Source organism: Eptatretus burgeri, chromosome 4 (assembly GCF_056783735.1).
Source record: "Eptatretus burgeri isolate ZD-2024b chromosome 4, Ebu_testis_v1, whole genome shotgun sequence".
NCBI classification, from domain to species: Eukaryota; Metazoa; Chordata; class Myxini; order Myxiniformes; family Myxinidae; genus Eptatretus; species Eptatretus burgeri.
In genome coordinates this window covers 131,197,930-131,220,105 of record NC_140964.1, presented here as the reverse complement: position 1 = coordinate 131,220,105, position 22,176 = coordinate 131,197,930, and the positions used below count along the sequence as shown (strand labels likewise).

Below are 22,176 nucleotides of genomic sequence, written 5' to 3'. Positions count from 1 at the left end.
TGCTTGTTCCCAAGATAGCTCACCTTTCATTGTTTAAATGTTCAGAAATCGATTAGCTGCGCTGCGGATCGATTTAATAGTTAGGGAATGAACAATGAAGACATCCCTCCCCCTCTTCTTCGAAGAGCAAGAACCACCCTGCCGTCCCGTGACTCATGATGTCAGCAACTCCCTCCCACTCGTGGTTGAGCGGGGGGGGGGGGATGAATCACGAGGACATGAGTCACGCCGGGCGTGGAGGAGGGGGGGAGCGGAGAAAGATAAGGACGAGATCTTTTCTTTGTTCTTGGTTAGTAAGCTTTTTGCTTCGGCAGAGAGTAGTCGTTCAGCAGACCTTCGGGTCCTGTTTGGCTTGGGTTAGAGTTGAGGCCTTCGGAAGCTTTTTGCTTCGGCTGGCTCAGTGAACTTTGGCTGAGGCCTGGCTCGGGAGAGCTTTTTGCTTCAAGCTGCCCTGTTTGGAAGGAAGTTAGGCCGGTCACTCGGCTCGAGCTGTGAGTGGTGGCTTCTTCTTCTTGGTTCGTGGAGCTCTTTGTTCTCCATTTTGGTTCCCGGCTTGGTGCGACTCATCGACCTCTTCGTGGAGGTGGTTCCTCGAGGAAGCGACGCATCGACGGGAAGGTTCGGCGCCTCGTCTCACCAGCATGTGTTGAGAAGCGCAGGAGGTGGTTCCTCGGGGAAGCGACGCATTGACGGGAAGGATCGGCACCTCGTCTCACCAGCACGTGTTGAGAAGTGCGGGAGGTTTCGCGGGAGCTCGGGAAGGATCGCAGCTCGGCGATTGGATCCAGCTCGCTCTCGCTGGAGCCCGGCTCCGAACAACTTGAAGACCACACGAGGTGGAGAGGTTGGAGATAGGTTCTGGGTTTCAGCTCACCTGTCCTCCGAGCTGGAGCTGGTTATTAAAGGCCTCTGCCACCATTTCTTGTGTGTGTGTGTGTGTGTGTGTGTGTGTGTGTGTGTGTGTGTGTGTGTGTGTGTGTGTGTGTGTGTGTATATGTGTGTATATGTGTGTGTGTGTGTGCGCGCGCGCGCGTACGTGTGTCCGTGGGCCCGTCTGATAAGTAGGAACTGTTAAGTGCAAGTGACTGTACATAATAAGTAAGCGGTTGTAGTTCTTTTGTCGTGCTTTTGTTGCTTGTATAGGTGCATACATGTTTTGCCTTGTTTAATTGCATACGTGCTTTATCATAATAAATGTCCTTGTGTGAATGTAAACCTGTTCGTTGTGTCCATTCCCTCATTGAACTGCCCCATCTTGCACTCGAAATATAGTTGGTTTTTAAATCGCCGGTAAAGTGATCGGGTCCAACGGGACTGCGCGATAATACCCCGCTCGGTTATCCCAAAAGGAAACGGGCTGCTTAAGCAGCTCGTTTCCAAGCGGTCCCGTTGAGGTACAATCTCTCGGTAACCTACCTGTGTGAATAATTTGGTAAATCGAAGATTTGGCGATCGGACCCTGTAGCGCGGATAGAGTGCGGACAAGGTTGTGGTGGGATTAAAAACCCACCCGTGACTGGTTTCTGGCGTTGTTCCAGAAAGTCACGACTGGATTGTCCGTTCGGTGGGCGAAGCGACCGCTATTGGTTAGACGCGGTCGTTCGCACGCCGACGGGCGGGAATTCTACAACAATATATATATATATATATATATATATATATATATATATATATATATATATATATATATATATATATATATATGTGTATATATACATACATACACACAGTCGCATTCTAAACTTTATATGCCTGCACAAGACTGACAGTGAGTTGTTTCCAGGTGATACATTTCCTGCAAATGTGAAATACCAGAAATGCAACGATTCCTCTCTCAGGTCAGGTCAGGTATGGGAGCATGTGCCAGAACAGCGCGTCGCTGCGTCCACTTTCCGCCGGTACTCCAGGGGCCTCCGTCTGGCCATCCCCCAGGCAGATGCCAGGCCCATCCCCATCTCCTTGAGATGATGGTCAACCTGCTGCAACCATGAGGCACGTGGTCGGCCCACTGGCCTCCTCCACTCATGAGACTCCCTCGCTGAGAGAATCTGGTGAGCAGGATCAGCGTCAGGAAAACGAGCCACATGTCCATACAGCCGCAGCTGACGCTCACGGACTATGCAGGTAACAAATCTCATCCGAGTCTCTCTCAGCAACCGCTCGTTGGACACAAAATCCGACCAGCGATAGCCAAGGATTCTCCGAAGAGACCTGGTACCAAAGGAATTAAGTCTCCGTCTCAGATCCTTGGTCAAAGTCCAAGTCTCGCACCCATAGAGCAAGACTGGAAGTACCAAGGACCTGAAGACTCGGACTTTCGTCCTCCCGCACAGGTACCGGCAGCGCCACACCCCATGATCCAGTGAATCCATGACTCCCCAGGCCCGACCCAGACGTCTCTTGACCTCCGGCTCACAACCTGCGGAGACATGAATATCACTGCCAAGGTAAGTGAATCTATCCACGACCTCAACATCCTCACCACAAACAGACACAGACAGGACAGCAGCATCCAAGATGTCACCGAAAGCCTGGATCTTTGTTTTGACCCAAGAAATCCGTAATCCCAACGGCTCCGACTCCTCATTCAGCACCTCGAGGGCCCCCAAGAGGATGTCTAAAGTCTCCGCAAAGATGACTGCATCATCTGCAAAATCAAGGTCCGAGATCTTGACATTGCCAAACGATGCACCGCAACTTGATCTCTCCGACATCCTCCCAAAAATCCAGTCCATACAAGTGCTGAAAAGTGTGGGGGCAAGTACACATCCCTGACGAACTCCAGTAACAACTGGAAATAAGTCAGAGGCGGTACCACCACACTTCACAGCACTCTCAGTACCAGAGTAGAGTTCAGACATCAGATCGATCAGTTTCGGTGGCACCCCACGAAGACCAAGAATCCTCCAGAGGACATCCCGATTCACTGAATCGAACGCTTTACAGAGATCAACATAGGCTGCAAGTAGCCCCTGCCGAAACTCTCGTCTGCGTTCAGTGAGGACACGAAGAGCAAGGATACGGTCAATCGTTGACCTCTTTGGTGTAAAGCCTGACTGCTCTGGACGCTGGTGCTCAAGCAGATGGTGGCGAACCCTATCAAGAATTATCCGAGCAAAGACCTTGCCCGGCACTGAGAGCAGCGTCACCCCTCGGTAGTTGTTGCAGTCTTGGCGATCACCCTTCCCTTTCCAGAGAGGGACAACAAGGCCCCTCTTCCAGTCAGTTGGGATGATGCCTGTGTTCCAGGCAGAGCACAAAACTGCATGCAACGACGCGAGTGCAGCATTTCCACCAGCCTTGAGAAGTTCAGCATGGATGCCACAGATCCCTGGAGCTTTGCCCCGTTTCAACTGGTTCACCGCAGCCCGTGTTTCCACAAGCGATGGTGGACCACAGTTGATTCGAGGGTCAGCAACAGGGATTGTAACACCCTTGACGTCCAACTCGACAGCTGGGGGATCAGCCTGGTACAACCGCTCAAAGTAACCGGCCCAGCGGGCCTTCACTTCAGACTCCTCTGTCAAGAGCCTACCACTCTCTGCTCGAACTGCAGTGCTCCGAGGGATGGGCTTGGATGAACGTAATGCGCGAATTCCGCTGTAAGCGGGACGAGAATCACCTGTCCACAGGTGATGCTCTACCCCCTCACAGATTCCTCGCACATAGGCCTCCTTGTCCACCCTCAGTGCACGTACAGTTTTACGCCTCAGCTCCCTGAACAGCTCAGCTCTGCCATTCAGCCTGGCCCTGCGACTCTGGTCAATGGTATCCAGTGTCCCTTGAGAGACAAAATTCTTCTTTGCCCTGCGGTGAACTCCAAGGCATCCACCGGCAACATCAAGGACGGTGGTCTTGAAGGTGCTCCACAACTCTTCAGGACCCCCCAAAGCACCCAGACCCCCCAAGTGTCCACTCAGCCTGTTCGCAAACTCCTCAGCTACTCTCTCATCCCTGAGCTTGGCAACATCCAGCCTAGGCTGGGATGGTACCATTCTCCAGGATTTAAGGTGCAGCTTTAGAGTTGCTACAACAAGCCTGTGGTCAGTATTGAGGAACTGAGCACTCCGGTAGACCCTGCAGTTCTGGATCATCCTCCAACGACCGTCAATGAGGACATGGTCAATCTCCTTTGCCACACCGCCAGCGTTGGAATACCAAGTCCAGCGATGAGCTTGCGGGCGCTGAAACCATGAACCAGCCACCCTAAGTCCATGACTTCTTGCAAAGTCAAGGAACTTAGTGCTATTCTGGTTCATAGTTCCTGACCCATGGGGACCAACACACACCTCATAACCATCCCCATCAGTTCCAGTCGATGCATTGAAATCCCCCAAGACTAGAAGTGTATCTCGTCTGGGGCACTGATCAACCACAGACTCGAGTGTGGCGTAGAATGTGTCCTTCACGGTAAGATCACTCGCCTCAGTCGGAGCATAAATAGAGACCAGGGAAATGACACCTAAGGAGTGACGAATCCTTAATCTCATAATACGCTCGTTGACCGGTGTTACCTCAATTATCATTGGGGTCAGCTTATTGGACACAGCTACAGCAACTCCTTGGGTATGGTAACCATCAGAGCGACCAGACCAATAGTAGGTGTAACCACCCACCATTATCTCGCCGCAATCCGGTCTCCGAACCTCAGAGAGAGCTGCAATCCCGATGTCCAAACGCTTGAGCTCAGATGATAACAGAGACAGGTGATCATCCTCTCTTAGGGATAGGACATTCCAGGCACCCACCCGAAGGGACCGCCTCAGGTTAACCCAAGGAGACCGCCGTCTGGTGGACGACACCTCAGCACCACTCCGACACACTCTCCCGCAATCTGACCCAGGGATGTTACCCCGTGGTTTCCCTCCTATCAAAGATTGGGGGTCCCGAAGGCTTTGCCCCAATCCCATCATCCGGTGAGCTGCCCTGCGAAGGGAAGCTGCACAGGAGGTACTCCCACGGAGTGGGTTTTCAGATTTTTTTGCGTTTTTGCGTTTTGCGGAATGAAGCGTTTTACGGTGGCTGGAGTGCAAATCCTGCCACCAACCTCCTAATAAGAAGTAACCCAACTGTAGGAGGACGTCCGCAGACACAGTTGGGCACTAGATATGGATGGCCGTTGGCTCACAAGGAGCTCCTCCGCCCTTTGACAGGTTTTGTTTTTAATCCTGCTGGGTGTCCATATCCAAACACCCTCCTCACCAGAAAACCTGGTGGGGGAGACGGTTTAGTCGCCGACAACCCGACCATGGAACAGGTTAGTACAGGTTTACATGGTACCTGTAGCAGGTCACAGATCGAACCTGACCTGACCTCTCTCAGAAGCTTCAAAATGTGCTTCTGTAAAGGAAGAATCAGAAGATGTTTGGATGGTAAACAAAGGTGCTTCCTTTTCTACAACTGGTGAGTGGAAACTTACAAAATAAACATTTTCTCTTTTGGAGTCAGAATATATGAAATTTTAGAAAAAGCCTCAAATATATTGCATTTTCAGAGGGGGTTGATGGTGGACCATGTGCGCACTGTATACACCTCGAGGAGGGTGGGGGGGAGGGGGGTGGACCTAACAGCAGCAAAGGACCTGCTTTCAGGCAGAGTATACATTCAATCAATCAACTCGAGCGCTCTCTTTTTCCCACTCACAATTGTTATCTTCTCTAATTCTCGACTCCCTTGATTGTGTGAAATTCTGGTTTGGATGGCATGCCTCTATTTCTGTTTTTTAACTTTCCTTCTTCCACTTTTCAAATTTCTCCCTTCTCTCTGTCAATACCTATGTGTTTATTCTACTTACACAGTCTGTCTACTTCTAATTAGGCAATCAGTGTGAGCCTTTACTCAGGCATTACACTTCATTTTGCCTTGGTTTCAGTCATATGTTTGAAGGTTAAATCAATTATTTCCAATTGTATATGCTTATTCAAAGATGTTCGAAGAATGAAAAAAAGAATTAAAAAATACAGTCTTCGTTTTGCGTCCAGAGAACGACAGCTTGATTAGAAAATGAATACATTCCGCTTCATGCACAATTGGCACAGGTTCGGTGTGCCACACTCGATGGATACAAAATGCCTTCCAATTGCAAGTTGTTGCTATTCCTTGAATTTAGCGACTCGACTGGAAACACCCACCACCCCCACCTCTGTAACACTCCTTAACGTTTGGATAAACATCCCCATCCTCTCTCCCCCAAGTGGTACACCCATTGAAGAAATAGTTTCTTCCTTTAAAAGCTTTTGTAAGTGTATTTTAATGCTTAACTTCCCTCATTTCTCTGGAATCAGCACCCTATGTGTTCTCAATCACAATATATTCTTCTTCTTTTTCTCCTTCTTCAACACAGGCATATTTTGCAAACCTGTCTCACAGAAACGCTGGTTCTGCCAATCATCCTCCGGTTGCTGCAGCTTGACCTTTCTCCCTCTTGAACCAAAATTCCATCCACCCATCCAATGATGTTTATCTCAGAAAGTTAAATTTGGGAAAATTTTAAAAGTCCAGTTTGCAGAGGTTGTCTGCACACAACAATCGAATCCCATTCACATTATTTTGCAGTGTCAACCCCTCAGTGTCAGTGCCCTCCCACATAATCTACTACAAGACCACACCCTTCCACGAGACCTCCTCTTCAGCATCCCTCCACTTCACGTCCCTGCTTTAAGCATCCCCCTCACCCCATACTCTCCCCCCACCCATCCCCCAATTCACTTCCTCCTTTCAGTTTACCTCTCATTCCACCTCCCCCATATCAAGTACCTTCACAGCATACCCCACCCCCCCACACCGTCCATCACCCTCCGAGCCTCCCACCTGTCCCCATCAACACAAGATTCCATAAACGACAAAAAAAAACACATGAATGATTGAACATCAACGTATTTCCTGACATGCTTGGATGAATAAAATAGTGACATACCAGACTTGGGTCTTAATCCATCATCCTGACAGTGGAAGCTGCAGACATCACTGAAACCGATTCCCCGGAAATCAGGGACACTTTTCAGCTGCACATTTTGGAATCCAATAAACTTTTCACAGAAACTGGAAAGTTCTCGAATAACATTCTCTAAGTTCACGAACAGGCTTCCCAACAGAGAAGAGCCTGCAAGCTGTACAACCTGTGGCTTCAAAAAATATTTCACAAATTTACAGAAGTCAGCATACATTGCAAATTTAAATTTATCTTTGGCGAGAGAGAGGAGCTCTGTTTGCAATGAATCAGAGTCTGTACACGCTCGAAGAACCTTCCGATTCTCAATTCCAAGTACATTGATCACTGCTTGGGCTGTTTCTGCTCTCAGGCCTTGTGATTGGAGCCATTCCAAGAAGGTGTCCATTTCACCGATGACCTGTCAGGGACACAATGCTTATATCAATAAAGGGAAGGTTATACATGTTATTTCTTTCCTCTATATTTTATACAATCATTGCAGGGCTCCACATCCAGTTTTTTCACCCCATGTGGGCTGGCAAAATGGCCTTAAGGAAGGCACACTTGCCCTTGAGTTGACTAGCTTGGGTTTGAATCCTGAAGCAGCTATAAACTGTCACCGTGGTGTTTCACAGATAGGGCAAGGGATCAATGTGTGCACCATCCTTCGGATGAATGAACAACTGGGCATTCCCTCACACATTAATTGGTGGACATTAAAGACCCCATGGCATCCTTCTTGAAGAGTAGGCAAGCTATCCCTGGCACGCTGGCCAAACTCCAAATTTCTTCTCTAACATACAGGGGCATGACATCAGCAGCACAGCCACACTCGCAGCATACAACCAAAAGCCATTGCAAACAGAATGAAAGAACCACCAAAGAGTGACCCTGAACTTCACCTTCTCCCCAACCACTTCCATTATTGTGTTTCATTAATAAGCACATAATCAATGTCCATCGAGAGTAAAACCATGGTTGGACAAAACAAAGACAAAACAAGCAGCAATGCCATGGTTGGGAAGAACCTCTTCTTCATTTCACTTTAAACAGTGTGAGGCCTAATGCTACCAATCTGCTGCTGCCACACCCAGGGCCAGCCAAGATGAAATGACACCCCAGGGAAGGGTCATCTTCAGAGCCCCCTCTCCATTTCTTCAACCTTTGAATACCGGAGGAAGGGGTAGTAATTATAGGCAGTAGTTGTTTTTTTTGACCTTTTAAGCCCCTTGAGACCCTTAGAAAATTGATTGTCATCATTGCATCGTCACCACCGCCCAGCCCCGTTGCACCATCACCACCGTTGCACCATCACCACCGCCCACCCCCGTTGCACCGTCACCACCGCCCGCCCCCGTTGCACCGCCCGCCCCCGTTGCACCGTCACCACCGCCCGCCCCCGTTGCACCGTCACCACCGCCCGCCCCCGTTGCACCGTCACCACCGCCCGCCCCCGTTTCACCGTCACCACCGCCCGCCCCCGTTGCACCGTCGCCACCGCCCGCCCCCGTTGCACCGTCACCACACCAATTATGATCATTTTCTTCAAATGAGTTTCAGTATATTCCGACAACTAAATGACTCACAACATTGTTTGATAAAGAGAAGTATGTTATACATCAAAGAAATCGAAAGCAATTTATAGAAGCAGGAATACAAGTTTAAAAGGTCCATGGACACTAAAGTTTTGTCAAAGTCATTGGTTAAGTCAATATATTGATTGTGATATGAGGATGAGAACAAAGGCTAATAATGGGTTTGAGAAGGACTTTTACAAGTTGATGAATAATTCTGTATTTGGTGAAACAATGGAAAATATAAGGAACAGACAAAATGTAAGACTTGCTTCAACTTGGGAGCAGCCAGAGAAGTTGATAAATAAACCAAACTTTAAAAGTGTAGAAATATTTAGATAATTTTTGTGTTGTTCATTTGAATAAAGAGAGTATAAAGATGGATAAACCAATTTATATGAGAACAGCTGTTTTAGATCTTTTAAAGTATTTAATGTGTGATTACTTTTATAAGAATCTAAAGTAAAGATATAGGGAGAATATTGTATTGTTACATACGGATACGGATAACTTCATACTCGAGATAACTACAGATCACGTTTATCATGATATAAAAGAAGATGAAGATATTTATGATACAAGTAATTATGATCCCATAGAGGCAATTTCTCCCAAAATTAGCATTATGGGTTTGAGGGTGATAAAACAAATAATAAAATGTTGATAATTAAAACGATATTAAAATAAATGTATTAAACCTGAAATAAAAAAAGGACTCAAATATGATGCGATTCCAGACCTTTCCAGTAAGTTGAATTGAGTAAAAAGAATTTTTTACTGCCTATCTTTTAAAAGCTATCGAAAGGAATTTTTATTGCGAACATAGTGAGCTTCATGCTTAACGTGTGCACATGAGAGACTAGGAAACAACAACAACACAATACCCCTGGCAATTTGGAATCCGTGTCATTGGCTATGACCCTTTTGCTTCCGTTTTTTTTATAAACGCTGTGCGGTGTCTAAACACGATTGGATTTTATTTCTATCTTGTGAATATTACTTAACGCGTGCACATGAGAGACTAGGAAACAACAACAACACAATACCCTGGCAATTTGGAATCCGTGTCATTGGCTATGACCCTTTTGCTTCCGTTTTTTTTTTTGCTTCTGGTTTTTTTTGTTTCGGTTTTTGTCATGGGGAATGATGGATGCCGGGAGAAAAAGGCATCGTCGGAGACATGAAAGACTCAAATAATATCAAACATAGTGTATATTTCCTCCACCGATTTTAATAAAGATATCTCCCGCATCATCAAAAAATAATTTTTAATCGTGATTTACATTACTAGTGCGGGCCCGTAGGTGCATGTCCGTAGGTGCATAAACGACGACTGGATTGGGGCATTTTTTCACCCCCCCCCTCATGCCCTCCCTCCCCCCCACCTCTCTCGCCACCTCCTCTCTCCCCTCTCTCGTGCCAATACCCTCTCTCGTGGGTGAGGCGTGCCAGTATGTGCAGCTTCGTTCCTTTGCTCTCGTAAACGACGACTGGATTGGGGCATTTTATTCAATTAGATCAGACCAACCGTATCATAAATGGCCATAACTTGGGAAACATACTCAGGTCCCCAACGTCAATTGTGACATCATATCAAACGAAGAAGAAGAAGAAGAATTGTGATGCCCCTTCTCTCTCGCTCCCCCTTAGTCCCGCCCCTCCTCTCTCCCACCTCCTCTCTCACCCCCCCTCTCTCGCCCCTACTCAACCCCCCCCTCTCTCAAATTGACACCCCCTCTCTCTCACCCCCTCTCTCGCTCCGCTCTCTTGCCCCCTCTCTCCCCCCTCCTCTGTCGCTCCTCTCTCTTGCCCTCTCTCTCGCGCCCACTCTCAAACCTTAATATCAAACCTTGAAAAGGCACATCCACGGGTCCCCAGCAATATTCCTGGCAAGTTTCAATCAGATCGGACCGTCAATCGTGCAAAAATAAATAAATAAATAAATGAACAAACATTAATTGTGACGTCATTTGTGACGTCATAGCACCGTGTCTTGTCATTGGTTGACAGATAAATGGCCGTAACTTGGGAACCACTTATCCGATTAATATCAAACCTTGAAAAGGCACATCCGCGGGTCCCCAGCAATATTCCTGGCAAGTTTCAATCAGATCGGACCATCAATCGTGCAAAAAATAATAATAAAAAATAAATAAATTAACATTGTGATGTCATTCGTGACGTCATAGCACCGTGTCCTGTCATTGGTTGACAGGTAAATGGCCGTAACTTGGGAACCCCTCGTCCGATTGATATCAAACCTTGAAAAGGCACATCCGCTGGGCCCCGGCAATATTCCTGGCAAGTTTCAATCCGATCGGACCGGCGATCGTCGAAACTGCGGTCGCAGACAGACACGCACGCACGCACGCACACATTGCTGGAATTATAGATAGATTTGATCGCTGATCCCGAATCCAGGCCGAAGTAACCGAAAATTGCGTATACAGTTGTGAACAAGTTATAGGTAAAGTCAGAAGCGAATGTAAGAAGAATACTACGTTCTATTCTAGTATTAATTTTTTTAGATGAGATCCTGTTCTCGGCAGTGTCGTTGTGAAGGTAATGTTGAGGAAATTTTTTTTTTCAGATGAGATCCTGTTCTAGGTGGTGTAGTTGTTGTTGTGAAGGTAATGTTGAGGTAATATATATTTTTGCAGATAAGATCCTGTTCTAGGCAGTGTAGTTGTTGTTGAGAAGGTAAAGTTCAGGAAATATTTATTTTTTCATTGCAAAAAGACTGTTTAATTTGATATATTTCAGAAATGAATGTAAGAAGAATTGTACGTTCGCTTCTTGGCTTTGCCTATTCCATATTAAAAGTCACCAAAAAGTTGGAATGTGGATCAAGGAAAATGTCCAGATGTATTCACAAAGCTCTAATCTCTTAAAGTTAATACAGTAATCTCCCGCTATATCGCGGTTCACCTATCGCGCCCCCGGTTCATCGCGGGTTTTCCCTTGGAACCTAACTAATTTTTTCTGCGGATTCCCCCGGTATATCGCGGTAATAATATATAAAATATAAATTATTTAAGCAATAAATTATAACGCGTGGTGCTCGACCAGTCACACAACGCACGAGACAAAGTTTCGCTTGTGAACTTCGAATATTTTCTTCGTTTTTTCTCCAAGCCCTACGATGCCGCCCAAACGCCCTGCACCTTCTAAGGCTTCTGGCAAGGAACCGAAGCGCCAGAGGAAGGTCCTGACACTCCAGGAGAAGGTTAAAGTGCTCGATATATGCTTCGGGAAGGAAAAAGGTTTGCCGTGGTTGGATGAGCACAGCCAAAACGACCAGACCAGACAAGTCGATCTCCGGCACCTCAAACCCGATCATTGCCAAGCCGACCAGACCAGACGAGTTGATCTCCGGCACCTTGAACCCGATCATTGCCAAGCCGACCAGACCAGACGAGTCGATCTCCGGCACCTCAAACCCGATCACTGCCAAGCCGACCAGACCAGACAAGTCGATTTTTTTTGGGAGGCATCCATTCATCGCGGATTTTCACTTCTTGCGGGGGGGTTTGGAACGTAACCCCCGCAATAAACGGGGGATGACAGTACATCTTCCCAATCTGGGAGAAGCAGACTGACTTTTAACCTACATATTGTTACCGCTGTGGAAATTCGCAAACCACCATTCAGGTCCCGTAGGTGAGATAACTCTAAGTACATGTGAAGTTAGCCCCAAACCCGTTGTTTAGAGGGAATTTATGTGATTCATTCGGGCTGCGACGCTTTGAGTTAAGCGTTTTTCTGTTCTATCTTTATTTTGAATCAACCGCCATAACCATCAAACCACCACCAAAAACCCTCCATCACCCTCACCTTTCTCCTTCTACGGCCATTCCCGCATCACCTGTGAACACTGAGCGTCGGGCTGTCTTGGGCTCGTTCAAGCGATATGCACCGAGTCGCGAGTGCAAACAGCGGCCTTTCCGAGGGAAAATTCGGATCAAGAATGCTACACGCCCACTTCTGATCCGTCCAATCAGCAAGCGCGGAGCGGCTTGGCCCCGCCTCCAGGCGCTTCCATGTGAAATCGAAATATGCAAATTCTAGGATCAGGGGAGATTCACGCCCCTTTTCCTCGGTCCAATCTGCGAGCGTGGTTCCGCCCCCGAGCTCATCCTGATCCAGAAATTTGCATATGGGTTCTCCTGCCGGCCTATAAAACGCCGAGCGCACGGCAGAGCGGCGGAGTGGAAGAGCAGAGAGTTTTGGAAGCAGAGAGTTTTGGGGCAGAGTCAGTTTTGGTGGAAGAGAGTTTTGGGGAAGAGCGGCGGAGTGGAAGAGCAGACAGTTTTGAAGGCAGAGAGTTTTGAAAGCAGAGAGTTTTGGCAGTCAAGTCGGGTTGGAGAGCGGAGTGGAGTCGGGAGGCGAAGGCGTCAAGGTGGTTTCCGCAGTCGGCTGAGGAGAATTGTGGGAGGAGGCCAAGGAGCTCTGGTCCGAGGCAGGGAAGACGGCGGTCGGCGACGAGGTCGCGGTGGGATCGCTCGTCGTGGGACCCAAGCCAGCCAGCCATTCTCCTCCCCCAGAGCATCAACAATTTCCCCCTTTCCCCCACGCTGAGATAGTGCAAAAAGGGGGCCCCGTTCCCACCCCACTCCAAGCGGTGCCAACGAAACCCGCGAAGGAGCACGAAGTCGGGGCACCGCCGGGCAGCCACATTTGCGGCTCGTCACGAGGACGCGGGTAGGACCCACCCGGTCTCACGGACCTGACCGCTCCTTCAGGTCCCGCGCACACATTGGCCTACGGGCCCGTCTACCCCCTTGCCTATGAGGGTGGCTTCTTTCCTTTGCTTTTGAGTAAATGTGTGTCGGCGCCGTCTGTGAAGTAAAACTTTATAAGTGTTGCCGTGTGTTCGCGTATTCGGTCGTAGCTCTGCATTGTTGTTTTTGTTTTAAATTGATATATGTGCATTCTGACTGTTTTATTGTATATGTGTGCTTCTCGTGGGCTGGGTAATAAATGTGCATTATGTTGAATTGTTCCCCATTTCGCTGCGTCCTTTCCTTCGTTTGACTCTCCATCCTGCTTCACGTAAAGGGTTCGTAGTGGGCTTAATACGCCCGGTAATTAATCGGAACCGTCGAGGCCGACGATAACACCGCTCGGTTATCCCGATAGCACGGAACAGACCGCTTAGGCGGTTCGTGTCTGGAGTCGGCATGCGGCGAGGTACGATCGCCCGGTTTACCATCCGCGTGGGTACTTAGGTAGGTCGAGTTTGGCGAACAACCCTATCCTACGCGGGTGGCCGATTGGCACGATCGTGGTGAGGTCGAAAGGCCCACCTGTGACTGGCTCCCGGCAATAGTTCCTGGAGGGTCACGACAGAATTGTCCGTTCCAGTGGGCGAGGCGGCCGCCATTCGAGTCGAGCGGCCGATCGCACGCCGGCGGGCGCGAATTCGCAACAATATTATAGAAATTTATCTAAAATGTCAATAAGAGTTGACGTTTGATGTCATTATAGCATTCTGTACTAGAATGATAATTCATGATGATTATTAAAATAAAATATAATAAGCCTAAAATAAAATGCATTCAAATATGATATGATGTTTTAAGTATGTATCCATTTGGAATGAACAGAATTATATTTCTCCTCTGTATGGAAAGATCACCTGTGTATTAAATGTGTAAACAGGTTGAACTTTGCCAGTAAGTTGAATACAAAGAATTGCTTGTCATGTAGAACTATCTTGAGAATTTTGTATGAAAGACACAAACAAGTTGGAATGTGTACTTCAGAAAATATCCAGGTGTATCCAATAAGCTCTGGTCGCTTCAAGATAATATATCTTCCCAGTTTTGGGAGAAGCAGACTGACTTTTAACCTACATAAGATGGAAACTTGTTTTAATGGCCATTAGAGTTGGCATTTGACATCATTCTAGCATTCTGTGCAATTAATATGTGTGGGTTTGAATATGTGTTCCAACCATTTAAGCAGGAGCTGTCAAAGAAGACTAAAGATAAGGTTCACCTGGAAATTGTCAAGATTGGGCGAAATGGTGTCAGTGTAAGAAAATTATAAATATACCATCAGAGATGGGGAATCCCCTGCCATTGAATGAAAAAGGTCATACATATTCCAGATAATGAGGGAGGTGCATTGGAAACAAGACACCATTTGGTCATCATCTCGAAAAAGTTCCCCCAGGGGTGAGGAACGTAATAACCAAAAATAATTGAAATCAGATAAGCGGTTTTCCATTTATTACAAAAAAACATTTTTTTCAAAATGGCCACCCCAGTAGGCCATCTTGGATCCGGCCACGCCCAAAATCAATAGGGTTCTTCATTTTCAGGTGGTACATGTGTGACTCAAATTTCAAATCGATATGGCAAAAAAACATTATTTTGAAGATGGCCGCCCCAGTCGGCCATTTTGGATCCGGCCACGCCCAAAATCAATAGGGTTCTTCCTTTTCAGGTGGTACATAAGTGACCCAAATTTCAAATCGATATGGCGAACAGTTTACGAGTTATCGCACTCATAGCTATAAATCTTGACGGCCGGACGGACGGATGACCTGGGTGACAACAATATCCCGCTTCCGCCATGTGGCGGGGATAAAAATGGTGTCTTACTGGAAACTATACAAAGACAAAGATTATTCAATTGTAGAGAGATCTGGAATAAATCTGTCTGTCCAGAATCTCCTGTGCACACACATATAATCTGTTTGTTTGTTCAATAAATGTCTTGAAATTGTATTGAGGTGTACCTGTATCTACAATTGACAAGCCAGGCAGGAGCATTAAAACCTGGAAGGGCCTGGTTCAGAGTGAGCTGGTGGTAGGCACGAGCTCACAGATGAGAAAAGGCGAGAGATAGTGATTTTTGTGAGAGTGTGTGTTGTTGGTGGATTGTTGTGTTCCTCGTTCAAGGTCAACATGCTTTGAACGAAATTGGAGTTGGATAGATTTGAGGTTTATGGTTCAGTGATTGATGTTGATGTTGAAGAATAAGTGTCATTTTCAAAAGGTATTGTTGGAGTCCCGAAAAGTCCTGATCGGGCTGAGGAATACATTTTTTAATGGCTGCGCTGGCACTGTTTCGGTGTATGCCTGGATAGTTCTCTAGTTTACATTGGCACTTTTGATGCAGACTCAGATAGGTTGTTGTCCAATAGAGATTGGAAGTTGAGATTGGCTACACTGGCACTTTTGGTGTATGCCTGGCTTAACAGTCCACATTGGAACTTTCAATGCAGACTTGAATAGAGCGGTCCAACAGACGTTGGAAGTTGAGAGACAGTTGAGGTGAGGACAGGGTGTTTCACAGGTAGTTGAGAATAGGGCAATGTCCAACAGAGGTTGGAAATTGAGAAATAATGGCTTTTTTTGGGTGGAATTGTGCTTCAAACAGGATAATGTGTATTGTTTGTCGAAGAGCTCTTGTATGATTAGTTGTATCCTGTCTGTATCTGTACAAGTTGTATTGTATTGCAAATGAGAAGCGAGACAGGTAGATGCCCTGAGGGTAGTGGAATTGAAATGAATTTAAAATGTGACCATAAAATATACCAGAGTTGGTGTCAAAGCCACCCAATGCTCGCCTGTTTATACATTTATCGTTTTTAAAAGACTCGTCTAATAATTAATAGTTTTTATAAAGCATTGCAGTGGTCTGATCCAAATAATTTTAAAGCAATATATGTATTTGTATATTGTAATCAGTAACAAGAGCGCAAGTGAGCACAATATATGCCCGAACGAGAAGGTATATATAGAATTGTGCTACAACATGGAAACCAGCATCCTGGTTGCCATGGCAACCACTTTAGATGACTAACGTATGTCCCGACATACCGTCTCCACAGTCTGTACCTATATACCAGATATGAAACGTGAAAGTTGAAAACTTTGGGAGTTAGAGTATGGACAGGAACGGATGGAAAACAGCATCCTGGTTGCCATGGCAACCAGTTTAGATGACGAATGTATGTCGCGACACACCGTCTCCACAGTCTGTACCTATGTACCAAATATGAAACGTGAAAGTTTTAAACTTTGGGAGTTAGAGTACGGACAGGAACGGATGGAAAACAGCATCCTGGTTGCCATGGCAACCACTTTAGATAACGAACCTATATCACGACACACCGTCTCCACAGTCTGTACCTATGTACAAAATATGAAACGTGAAAGTTGAAAACTTTGGGAGTTAGAGTGCGGACAGAAACGGATGGAAAACAGCATCCTGGTTGCCATGGCAACAACTTTAGATGACGAACGTATTTCGCGACACACCGTTTCCACAGTCTGTACCTCTCTACCAAATATGAAACGTGAAAGTTTAAAACTTTGGGAGTTAGAGTGCGGACAGGAACGGACGGACGGACGGACGGACAGACAGACGACACATAATACGCCACGATATATATATATATATATATATATATATATATATATATATATATATATATATATATATATATATATATATATATATCGGGTGTATAAAAAAATAGTGTGGTGGATAAAAACATTAGAAAGGAAAAAATAACTTGCACCAAAAACTTTAACACGCTCACACTGACACTCACGCTGACGCTAATGCTCACGCCGGGGGTATCGCTATAGCTCTCTGTTCTTCGAACAGGCGAGCTAAAAATGAATAAGTAAAATAAGGTTCATAGATATAAAGTGTTGAAGCTGGAGATATTATTTGACTTTGTTCTTGAGTGCACGCAAAACTGACATGGGATGATAATTGTTCAGCTGTCAAAAGTAAAAATCAATAATAATGCTTGAATGATAAGGCTGGTTCACAGAGCAAAAGGCATTCCTGGGTTATGAAATGAACTAAAATGGAACATACATTTCCATTTAATTTTAATCTCAGTAACAGCTTGAAGGCAGAATTGACCTTCGATTCAGGATTCGAACCATGTACAAGAGGTCGTGCGTGATTTTAAAGTCTATTCTTTAGATAAAGATTAAAGAGTTTAAAATCTATTTTTCAGCATAAAGAACAAGAGGCTATTTCTTTAAACTGCAGAGAAATGTCATGTAAATGATGTCGTTTTATAAACTAACAGGGTGATTTAATAGCCACGAGTCAAACGTTATGTGGTGACCATGTTAACGCCGAGATTGATGATGCTGTGATATTGGTTTAAAAGTCTAATTGAATAAAATAAATTTTTAATGTCTACATAATGCATACACGATTGGTAGTTTACAGAATTGGAATGGATTTATTTGAATGCTAGGTTGGTTTACAATGGACAATTGAGGGCAGGATCTTTCATAAATAAAGGTTAAGAAATAAATGTGAGGGATTGTGGAGTTATTGATGCTGTCATGATTTCGGAAAGGTAAAAGGAGCCAACATGGTATGTACAGTATTACAAGATGGTACGCCAGGCCGTCTGTGCGAAAGGTATGCACCTAAAACGATATAAAATATAATATAATAAAAAGTTCAGCAAATATGACGTCATATACAGTATATTGCACTGCATTGTGGTGTACTGTGTCGTGTTGATGCCCAATAATGAACTCGTTATACAAAGGTGTCGTTCGATGACCGAAAATCATAAATTAAATGAATCGGGAAAGATTTTCTCAAGATTTAGAAGCATAAGATTCACCTTGTTTGCCCACATGAAGGAAATTCGTCCACCGATTTGTTGTGCATGTTGTCTGGGAGGATGTTGTGGTTAAGAGATGTTAAAATCACTTTTGGGAAGGCTAACCCAAACTGTTATGACTACGGCGGTAGATGTTTTGGTAGATAATCTCAAACTCATGAGATAAGTCTAACATAACAACTGCCTGCTCGATGCCACGTGTCACGTGATCCACCAGCTCGCGATCGCTGAAATGTCTCAACAAACATTTCAAAACGTCCATTTTTCGTCGGAATTATTTTGGAAACGTGTAGAGCACGTCACCAAACCTTCGAAAATAGAAGCCAAGATCAAATAGACACTAGTGATAACCAGTCCACGGTGGGGGGGGGGGGGAACAGAGTAAGAGGTCGGGCAGTGAATGAAAAGCATGTGGTGTTACTTTTAACACCCAATGGTTATTTGAATTGAACTTAAAAAAACAAACTTTATAACAACTGAGTGTGTGTGTGTGGCATGTGTGATGATAATCACGATTTTTTTTAAGGAGATATGTGACATTCAAGAAGCATTTTATCAAAAATCTCTATCTCTTCATACAAAACGGGAGAATTTATATAATCTGTGCTAACATAACAAATCGTGTTGAACATAAAATACAGATCAGTAGCTTACCATTGTGTGAAATTGGACATAAACGAAGCAACTTCAACAAACGCATTTGGAAATCTGGTCGTCTATCTGAGCTCTGTACTCTATTACCGTGATACGATCGAAAGTGTTAACACAGACATAACATCTTGACGCTTCAAGGCCACAAATTAGGAATAAATACATCCCCATAGATGAGGAAGTGAAAAAAAAACAAAAACAACAACAACATAGATGTAATAACGTCACGCGTTGAAGGAAAGATGTTTTTCATGGATAACCAGGAAGTGAATGACTATATACAGAGTTGCAAAATACTTTGGTATTGCTAAAGATTTCGGAACATCAGTGCGAGAGGGATTTGTCGTTTTTAGCTTACGAAATTAACAACAAACAGCGAATGTTTTAAAAGCGATTCTGTCATCATTCATAAATATATGAAGTGCGATCGCTATACCCGGAAGAGCAGGTATTGTGTCAGTACCTCGATGGCCATAATGCACGTACTTATTTATCGAATGGATTGCTCACGCTGTTGGGTTCCTGTTGTTACAGCGGTTGATGAAAAAAAAAATCATTTCAAAGTGAAATAAAGGACAGCTCCAGCAAACTATACCGCTGAGGTTGTTTGCAGGTTGTTTGCGTTGTGCCCCTCTACCAGTACACACTGAAACTCCTTTCGCCGACTTCGGAAGGATGGCATGCTGAGTCAACCCCTCTGATGAACACGAATCAATGCATACATTTTGTGTTGTACTAACAAATATTGTGAGAGTATCTCATTTACAGATCGAGAACATTTTGCTTGAAGCAACAATCAAAGACTGCTATGATCCTGGTCCAGAGGAAGACATTGTGCTCATTAAAGTCAAAGAAAATGAGACTCTGCAATGGAGACATCACGAGAGAACAATTAACTTTTGCGTCCATGATTTGCAAAGTTTTGATAAATAATATGATTGATGTCTGGTCAGAATGAGATATATATATATTAAGAAGGGACCATGTTGCAGATAAAGTCTATCCGAGACTGACCAAGAACAGTCAGGCAGGTTAAGGAAATAACTCGGTAAGCCAAAAGAGAATACGAGAAGGACATGGCTAAGAATATTAAACATAATAGCAAGGCTTTCTTTAAGTATATCAGGGGCCATAGCCTGAGAGTGAAGAAGAGGAGAATTAAGACGGTAGCAAGGCAGGGGACTTTTACTCAGAGATTAGTTAATGCATGGAATGGTCTCCCTGGAAAAAAGTGTAGCAGTAGTGGAAAAAAAGTAGTGGCAGCAAAAAGGAAGATAAGTGTAAATTAGAATTAGATAGGTACCTGGAAGTTATGGAGATAGAGGGGTATAGGGATGTTTATAAGACTTTTAGGTAATTTGAGCATTGATGGGTGATTGTGTACATGTGTATGGAGTGCTGATGGTGAGGGTCCTGTCAAGGAGGGTTGTGTGGTTGATGTGCATTTAAACCAAGCCCATGCCCCCTCTCCTGAGGGGAAGAGGGAAAAATACTTATCTCATTAATTTAAAAACAAGCCGGTAGGCGACATAGCTGCTCGCTCTAGATGGGAAGCTGGCCGACGCTACTAGCCGATATTCATGTGCATGCTATCAATCAATTTAGCACAATAAATATGATTATCACAGCCCTCTTAGTTTGCGCCCAGAAACCCGTCTTATGAAATTTCAGGCACGTTTCCAAAGAGACTAACAAATGGCAGCCCTGGTAATTCCATTTATCTATTTGCTAAAGATTTTATTTTTTTATATGATGCTGTAAGACATTCTCCTTGGGCACAAAAAAACAGGTCCCTCGGAGGTATTGATTTTTTTGTGCAGTCCACAATAAGTGTACGATGTACGATAAAGTATTTTAGCTGTTGCTAAGCAACGGAGGTGTGCATAGCAACCATTCATTTTTGTGTACATGCTTGCCACATTGTACGCATTTCACCCAAGTTTCATCAAAATCAGACTTTCTCTTAGAGATATTCGCAATTAACCATTTCTGAAATGTTCGACATGTAATCGCCCAAAACCTATGTCCTCCTACAAATATTTTTTGTTAGGGCTGCAAATTGGCATGAAGGGAGCAAGATAGATTGTGCAAAGAACTCTAAGCTTCGATTTTTTGACCACTTTAAAGGGCCGTTGATATGCCGTTGCTAGGGCCCGGGGTCCCATATTCGAAAACACACGATTCCCAGAAATATTGGTCCTACCTACAAAATTTCATTGGAATCGGTTGAGTGGTTTAGCCCCTAGGCTTGACCAAAGTTTCGTGGACAGACAGACAGATGGAAATGTCCAGAATAAGGGTGCTCTAAGAGCAGCCAAAAAAAATTTGTATTTTATTCCTTGGATCTTGTGTTAATAAGCTAGTATGGTGTATGGTTTCCATGCAGGTATGGTGGGCTGAATGGCCTCCACCTGTCTTAGATTTCGTTATAAATCCTTGCAAGGTGCTAATTTAGGTAAATTAGATCATAGGAGATAATATGCAGAGATGTGATGTTGTGGTAGGAGGCTGGTCAAACCAAATTAAAATGATTTACTGATGGGTTACTGATCGATATCAAACTGACTAACAAATGTTAAAAAAAAGAAAAAAAAATCGGGGGTATGTATTGTATGCTAATCTGAGTTAATGTTGAGGGTCATAGTTCAGTTCAACTGAAACACCAAAAGAAAAAGCAATTGATAGAACTAAAGGTAAGCAACATTTTGTTGTGAGGATTCTGAAGGGTTTTGTGAAATAGATTAAATCTACCTGGACTATGCATCAGGAAGTGAATGCCAGTATGGCTGACAAGATTGTAACAAGGTGTGAAGAACTTGTAGTAGTTTTACTGTCTGTATTAAAATGGTTATTGTAAAATGTATGGGTAAGTTGCTTGTGATTTGCATGAAGAAGATTATTACCAAGACAATGGTCACACAAGTTCCATGCATTTTGCATCGAGAGATCAAAATGATCATTTTGATGATGATTTCTGGAAAATATGTAATGTGAAATCAGGATAGATAATTAAGACATGGTAATGATGATGATCAACAACATCTGTTGATCTTAAGTAACTGATGAAGTATAGATGAAAGGAAAATAAGATTATGATGATGCAATGCCTATCTGAGACTGAACTCATGAGATTGTTTATGATGAGAAATATTGGGAACTTGGTCAACATACTGTAGGATTTTGGGATTAATTAGGTTTGCCATAGACAAGTGTAAAATTATCTTACAAATGAGAGATTATGTTTGTATATTTTATCGAGAGGAAATGATGTAAAAGAAAATTTTTAGTGCTTGACTGAAGAAATATTCGAATTGATGTTCTGTACACCAGTTGTTTATTGTAACGATAACATGCACACAAATGTCATGTAAGCATTTTAGTAATTCATGAAATATCACAAA

General features: G+C 44.5%; 1 protein-coding gene across 3 annotated transcripts in view; it reads right to left on the bottom strand.

Moving 5' to 3' along the window:
- The window catches only part of LOC147029129 (uncharacterized), a 96,592-nt gene that overhangs the window by 33,635 nt on the left and 40,781 nt on the right, over nucleotides 1-22,176 (bottom strand). For 2 of the 3 annotated variants that reach the window (XM_085880071.1, XM_085880073.1), the window contains exon 4: nucleotides 6,917-7,349. In XM_085880071.1, the coding sequence (XP_085736197.1) occupies nucleotides 6,917-7,349 (433 nt within the window). Of the gene's footprint in view, nucleotides 1-6,916; nucleotides 7,350-18,778; nucleotides 19,242-22,176 lie in introns of those variants that run through there. The other variant, XM_085880072.1, reaches the window with a different exon arrangement.